At 46.4% G+C, this 8034-nt stretch overlaps 1 protein-coding gene across 1 annotated transcript; it reads left to right on the forward strand.

The window, feature by feature from the left end:
• Positions 1 to 319: 319 nt before the first annotated feature.
• Positions 320 to 2095, forward strand: LOC110534913 (class A basic helix-loop-helix protein 9-like). Its single transcript, XM_021619830.3, has one exon. It carries the CDS (start codon positions 634 to 636, stop codon positions 1546 to 1548), a length of 915 nt encoding a protein of 304 aa, XP_021475505.2. The 5' UTR covers positions 320 to 633; the 3' UTR covers positions 1549 to 2095.
• Positions 2096 to 8034: the final 5939 nt, after the last annotated feature.

Below are 8034 nucleotides of genomic sequence, written 5' to 3' on the forward strand. Positions count from 1 at the left end.
TTAGAGTCAAAGTGATTCATCAATGGCCTAGATACGGTATATACCAAAAATAATCAATAGGTGGATGTCAAGAAAAAGTCAATTGTCATGCCAAAAATGAAGACTTTGCTTTTGCTTGTTATGTATTACAAGGCTGTGGGACTGCTGAAACACTTAGAGATCCTGTAAGGTATGAGAGGGAGTGTCTGTGGAGGAGGAGAAGGAGGAGGAGGAGGTGACAGCGCCATTTGCCTGGAGGGTGCCCATAAACCAGGTAGAGAGAGAGAGCACCATTCCTCATGGGTGACTGTACCATGTGACTGGAGGAGGAGGGCTGGCTTTAAAAAGCAGGCAGGGCCGTCCCGCGGAAACATAGGTAATCACAGGGCACCAGGAGAGGAGGAGGAGACAAGGGCTGTCAGGACACAGCACCCAACAACGTCCCGACTGACAGCTCTGTGAAAGACGCCGCAAAACACAGCACCCAACACCAACCTGACAGGCAGCCCCTCAGAACAAGCCACAGATCGACAGCAAAGGAGGTCCTGGCACCGCAACGACAACTTTGCGAACACTCCAGCAACTACTAAGTAGTCAGTGGCTACAGAGAAACTACAACAACAACCTTCACCATAGCTCCACGGCCAGCCAGTGATGATGATCTGCAGAAACCTGGCAGGGTCAGAGGAGTTCTCTGAGGAGGAGCTGGAGCTGTGCATGCTGGGTCAGGGGGAGGATAACGAAGGGAGCGATGGAAACCCCAAGGGCCCCTTCAAGGACAGTGAGGGCTCAGCCAGCAGCCCCCCCAGTGACGATCCTGAGGAGGGCCAGGCCAAGAAGCGCAGCCGCCCAGTCCGCTCCAAGGCCCGCCGTGTGGCTGCCAACGTCCGTGAGCGCAAACGCATCCTGGACTACAACCAGGCCTTCAATGCTCTACGTGTGGCTCTCAACCACGACCTTAGTGGCAAGAGGCTCTCCAAGATTTCCACCCTGCAGAGGGCCATCAACCGCATCTCAGCCCTGTCTGTCTTCCTCAGCTCCAACCCCCCCAGTAAGCCCTGCTCCCACCGGGAGTGCCACAGGCCGGCTGGGGGGCCACTGGCGGTGGGAATGGTGAGGACGTCACGGCTGGACCCGAACAGGGTGACAGTCGCTCCTCGCCAGGAGCCCCAAAGCTACATCTCCTGGCACCAGGCATCACTCCCCCACCAGATAGAGCCCCAGCAGGGCACCCATCCTCACAGGCTGCCAACAGAGACACACCTCTACATGGACAGCATGGGCTCCTCGTGTCCACCCTCACCACACTACCCCTGCTACTCCACCGAGGGCCAGTTGTACCCCTTACACGGACACTGTGGGAAAGGGAACCCCTTGGAGCAGCTGCCCAGCTCTATCAGGTACACCCAGGTGGGCGAGGGGCTGGGGTACCAGCCGGGGGTGTGGGCCTCCTGCGCTCAGGGCTACATGGATGCATTTGTGGACCCGTCTCCAGCCTTGGGCCTCCCCTGGCAGGTGAGCTACCTCCAGGAGACAGCAAGCCCCCAGCACAACCTGTCCCTGCTCTGACACTTGGACCAGACACGTTAGAGCCTAGCTATGCACCACTATGACCCCTGAAGCCTGGAGAATAGACCAGCCAACTGTCCAAATGATCTCAGGGAAAAATAAGAAAAAGTGAGCTTCATGTGCTCTCACTGTTGCAATGGATTCAGTATTACAGTGCTACTCTCTAAAGTAGAGCAGAGTCACTGATTTAAATGTGTTATCTAACAATGTAAATATGATTGTCATATCTTGAATGCAACGGCAATGTACATTTCAGCATGTTTTAAACACGACCATTCAAACCTTGTTTTCTATTTCAAATTATAAAGCCAATTAATGTTATTCTTATTGATGGAAAAGTTTCAACTGCTCAAAACACACACTTCACTTCACGTCCAAAGTGTTGAGTGTCTGGCAATATAGCCGCAATCCTCTTTACAAACCCAAAGAACAAACTTATTTGAGTTTTCTATATTTCATTATTGTACTCATGTACAGGTATATGGATGCTACAGTTTGTGAACTAAAGTTTTGAAACTTGTTAATAAAACATTTGTTTTAAATACGACTTACGAGTGAGTAGGTGTTCTGTCTGTCTTTGCAGAGAGTCTGCAGTTTGCATGAAAGCTTGTGCGTGTGTGTATGTGTGTGCTCGTGTGCATGTTGATTATAGCCTTGAGGTCTGTACTCTATAGCCTCTATCTTCCCAGGGTCTCAGCTGACAAGGGTCTCTCACCTAGCTGAGAAATGGGTTTGCTTGCCCATTCTTGTCATATTTCCAGGAAAAGAGAAGCCAAGGTTCTGTTTACATGCCAAAATAAAAGTCTGAACCAATAGGCAGTGGTGCAACACCACCTCTTCTGTTCACATTGTGGAATCATTGAGGAATGCTGGGACTAATAAATGTGTGTTTTTCTTTGTTTTTTGGTGTGTGCATGTGCATGCGGGTATGTATGTGTTCATCAGTGGAGACTTCTCAGAGGAGGAAGGGGAGGACCTCCTCAGTGAATTTCATAACAATAAAAATAGTGAAACGTTAAAAAAGTGATCCTTTGTAGATAAAACTATACTAAATATATTCATGTCACCAAATAATTGATTAAAACACACTGTTTTGCAGTGAAGGCCTTCAGTAGCCTCGGCAGCACTCTGTAGCGTAACACCTTAGTGTAGCCAAAAGACAGCTAACTTCTGTCCTCCTCTGGGTATGTTGACCTCAATACAAAACCTAGGAGGCTCATGGTTCTCACGCTCTTCGATAGACTTACACAGTAATTATGACAACTTCTGGAGGACATCCTCCAATTTTGCAGCATGAACTGCAGCATGAACTGACATGTTGTCCACCCAATCAAAGGATCAGATAATGAATATAGTGCTGAAAGCAAAAGCTACATCTAGCTAGAACAGCAGTGCATAAAATGGGGTGAATAGCTGACTAAGAGAGAGAAAGACAATAGTTGATCCGTTTTGAACAAATCTGTTTCTTCCTAAATGAAGGAGAAGCAAGAAAGAGAGAGCTACGCATTTTAAAAAAACTTTCCCTTAGCTTGCAAATGCAGCCTACTCAAACACCCGGCTCAAACAGAGAGGTGTTAGCTAGCTGGCTATGGCTAACCAACACTAGAACTCTTCCAAGTCAATGTAACATTTTGTTTTTATAAATGTATTGCCATTACACTGGGCCCCGGTGTAATTGCTAAACTGCTTTGATTGTAGAGGGTTTACTAATGTGTTCATTCTAGTAGTTCTAGTTGACTATGACGTGACAATGAGGTAGGCTGTGTGTAGTGGTTAGTGGTCATGAAGGTTTGGCTAGGAAAGTTTTTTTCTACTGGTCACAGACATGTGATGTGTTGTGCACTGACGTCCACAAGCGAAGGGAAGAGGTGAGAGGAGGAGAGCACTTCTATAGTTGCGAGAAGGAATTATACATACAACGAGCAAAGCGCTCATTGCTATTTTTATGTGGCTGCTATGAAAGTGAACTGTTTGCGTGTCATCAGGGGTGTACACGTTCCTCCGATTCTGTTGAAAAACATTTCTTAAACGGAAACAAATGGAATGAAACGGGGATAAACATACCTGAATTTGTCCAATAGAAACTCTCATTTGTAACTGTTGGACTAATGATTACACCCTAGATCAGCTAGATGCAGGCAAGAGTGTGCAAGGCGGTATTGAATGTGTCACTGACTGCCACTTTGTTTACTCAAAATTCTCTCGACCTGTGCACCTACGTTGTAAACTTACATTCATAGGCTAGGTTGTAGCAATCTCAGGATGGGTACAGGGAACACAATCGTCCTTCATCTTAAACGACACTGACCGCCACTGGTGTTCATGTGCATTGCATAAGGATGTGCAAGTGTCAATGAGCATGCCTATGTTTGTACCTACACTTCCACATAAACTTAGATCAAATACAAATACAACAACTATGCAATACTACACAGTGGTCCACTCCACAGTACCTACTACCTATAAGACAAAAGACCAACAGCCCCAGAAGACGTGGAGTGAAGTCTAACATCCCCCCCACCCCATCCTACCATCCAACTTGCACCTGTACTCACAACAGCTACCTACTCCCCTGTGTGTGTGTTTGAATGGTTGTGTGAGAACACCGTTTGAACACCATGGAGGTCTGCCAGGATGGGCCTTGGGCTGACACTGAAAGGAGCTGGCCTAAGGAGAGCTACTGTACAATACACTCAGTGTAGAGCCTGTAAGTGTGTGTCCGTATGTGTGCATGTGTTTGGTGGTTGTGTGTGTGTGTGTCTGTTGAAGGGTGGAGAGTGGATAGAGGCGTATCGAAGAGAAAGAGGAGGATGAGAATGAGAGGGAGACATAAATTCAGTCTTTTGCTCCTTCATTCACAGACGTGACTCACTGGAAAACCTTGACTCACCAAATCTCATCATAGACACATTTGACTGACAGATCATGGTGACGTCTTCACACCTACTGTGGCAAAAAGCCAAGCCAACCCTGCCAAGCTGTTTGCATGCTCGTCTATGTAGGTCACCTGTATATAATTGCGTGAAAGTGTGTCTGTCCACTGTCCACCATGTGCAAAATACTAATCAATCTCAACCTGATATCATGTAAGGGTATTAATGGTGCAGTTTGCGGTGGACCATGAACACACTTTCACCCAAGTTTAAACCACCTTATATACCACCCAAGTATATATCACTTTATATACCACCCAAGTATATATCACCTAAGTACATACCACAGTATAAACTGGGTGGTTCGAGCCCTGAATGCTGATTGGCTGACAGCCATGGTATATCAGACCATATACAATGGGTATGACAAAATATTTATTTTTACTGCTCTAATTACATTGGTAACCAGTTTATAATAGCAATAATGGCACCTCGGGGGTTTGTGATATATGGCTAATATACCACAGCTAATATATCACATCCAGGTGAAAACTATGATCACTTATTGATGTCACTTGTTAAATCCACTTCAATCAGTGTAGATGAAGGGGAAGAGACATGTTAAAGAAGGATTTTTAAGCCTTGAGACAATTGAGACATTGATTGTGTGTATGTGTGCCATTCAGAGGGTGAATAGGCAAGACAAAATATTTAACTGCCTTTGAACGGGGTATTGTAGTACACTCTTAGAAAAAAGGGTTCCAAAAGGGCTCTTCGGCTGTTCCCATAGGAGAACCATTTATGGTTCCATGTAGAACCCTTTTTGGTTCCAGGTAGAACTCCTTTGGGTTCCGTGTAGAATACGCGGACAGAAAGGGCAGAAAGCACTTTTTTTCTAAGAGTGTAGGTGCCAGGCACACATGTTTGTGTCAAGAACTGCAACGCTGTTGGGTTTTTCACACTCAACAGTTTCTCCTGTGTTTCAAGAATGGTCTACCGCCCAAAGGACAACTGTGGGAAGCATAGGAGTCAACATGGGCCAGCATCCCCGTGGAACTCTTTTGACACCTTGTAGAGTCCATCCCCCAACGATCTGAGGCTGTTCTGAGGGCCCAAACTTTCTGTCATCAAGGCAAAGGGTGGCTACTTTGAAGAATCTCAAATAAAAAATACATTTTGATTTCTTTAACACTTTTTTGGTTACTACATGATTCCATATGTGCTATTTCATAATGTCTTCACTACTATTCTACAATATAGAAAATAGTACAAATAAAGAAAAAGCCTTCAATGACTAGGTGTGTCCAAACTTTTGACTGGTACTGTACATATATATTTATATACAGTGGGGAGAACAAGTATTTGAAACACTGCCGATTTTGCAGGTTTTCCCTACTTACAAAGCATGTAGAGGTCTGTAATTTTTATCATAGGTACACTTCAACTGTGAGAGACGGAATCTAAAACAAAAATCCAGAAAATCACATTGTATGATTTTTAAGTAATTAATTTGCATTTTATTGCATGACATAAGTATTTGATCACCTACCAACCAGTTTTTTTTACCCTTATTTTACCAGGGAAGTTGACTGAGGACACATTCTCATTTACAGCAACGACCTGGGGGATAGTTACAGGGGAGAGGAGATGGGATGAATGAGTAAATTGGAAGCTGGGAATGATTAGGTGGCCATGATGGTGGGAATTTAGCTAGGGCACCCCTGTACCCCTCTCTGTGGTCACTAAAGATCCCAGTGCCATGGGATCTATAGTGACCACAGAGAGTCAGGACACCTGTTTAATGTCCCATCCGAAAGACAGCACCCTACACAGGGTAATGTTCCCAATCACTGCACTGGGGCATTGGGATATACAGTATATGCAGTGTATATATAAGAGTGCCTCCTGCTGGCCATCAAACACAACTTCCAGCAGCATCAGGTCTCCTATCCAGGGACTGACCAGGACCAACCCTGCTTAGCTTCAGAGGCTGTGACAGCACCATTTCAAGTATATGTGAATGTGCTTGGCGAATAAAGTTGATGCTGATTCTAAAGTTACCTTGATAACTAATTGATCCTGCTTTGTAGTATACCCCTAATGCATACTAATAGAACGTGCACGAGAGCACCAGCTGTTCTGGATGACTGTGTGATAACGCTCTCGGTAGCCAATGTGAGAAAGACCTTCAACATTCACAAGGCCACGGCTTACCAGGACGGGTACTCAGACCATGTACTCAGACCATGCGTGAACCAACTGTCAAGTGTCTTCACTGACATTTTCAACACCTCCGTGAATAAGTCTGTAATACCTACATGTTTTAAGCAGACCACCATAGTCCCTGTGCCCAAGGAAGCGAAGTTAAGCTGCCTAAATGATTACCGCTCCGTGGCATTCACGCCGGTAGCCATGAAGTGCTTTGAAAGGCTGGTCACTCCAACAGCATCATCCCGGACACCCTAGACCCACTCCAATTCGCATACCGCCCCAACAGATCCACAGATGACGCAATCTCAATCTCACTCCACACCACCCTTTCTCATCTGGGCAAAAGGAACACCTATGTGAGAATGCTGTTCATCAACTACAGCTCAGCGTTCAACACCATAGTGCCCACGAAGCTCATTACTAAGCTAAGGACTCTGGGACTAAACACCTCCCTCTGCAACTGGATCCTGGACTTCCTGACGGGCCGCCCCCAGGTGGTAACAGTTGGCAACAACACGTTTGCCACGCTGATCCTTAACACTGGGGCCCCTCAGGAATGTGTACTGCGTGGCCAAACACAACTCCAACACCATCTTTAAGTTTGCTGGCGACAGAACAGTGGTAGGCCTGATCACCAACAACAATGAGACGGCCTATAGGGAGGAGGTCAGAGAACTGGCAGTATGGTGCCAGGACAACAACCTCTCCCTCAATGTGAGCAAGACAAAGGAGCTGATCGTGGACTACAGGAAATGGCGGGCTGAACAGGCCCCCATTAACATTGACGGGGCTGTAGTGGAGCGGGTCGAGAGTTTCACGTTCCTTGCTGTCCACATCACCAACGAACTATCATGGTCCAAACATACCAAGACAGTCGTGAAGAGGGCACGACCAAACTTCTTCCCCCTCAGGAGACTGAAAAGATTTGGCATGGGCCCCCAGATCCTCAAAAGGTTCTACAGCTGCACCATCGAGAGCATCCTGACCGGTTCCATCACTGCCTGGTATGGCAACTGCTCGGCATTTGACCGTAAGGCGCTACAGAGGGTAATGCGTACGGCCCAGTACATCACTGGGGCCAAGCTTCCTGCCATCCAGGCCCTATATAATAGGCGGTGTCAGAAGAAAGCCCATAAAATCGTCAGAGACTCCAGTCTCCCAAGTTATAGACTGTTTTCTCTGATACTGCACGGCAAGCGGTACCGGAGTGCCAAGTCTAGGACCAAAAGGCCCCTCAACAGCTTCTATCCCCAAGCCATTAGACTGCTGAACAATTCATAAAAATCGCCACCGGACAATTTACATTCACACCCTTCCCTCTTGTACACTGCTGCTACTCGCTGTTGTTATCTATGCATAGTCACTTACAGATTACCTCAACTAGCCTGTACCCCTGCACACT

Source organism: Oncorhynchus mykiss, chromosome 10 (genome assembly GCF_057628025.1).
Source record: "Oncorhynchus mykiss isolate SJ-2025 chromosome 10, ASM5762802v1, whole genome shotgun sequence".
NCBI classification, from domain to species: domain Eukaryota; kingdom Metazoa; phylum Chordata; class Actinopteri; order Salmoniformes; family Salmonidae; genus Oncorhynchus; species Oncorhynchus mykiss.

What these genes read in the sequence shown, in the direction of transcription:
- LOC110534913 (XM_021619830.3), top strand. Translation starts at nt 634, where the DNA reads ATGATGATCTGCAGAAACCTGGCAGGGTCAGAGGAGTTCTCTGAGGAG.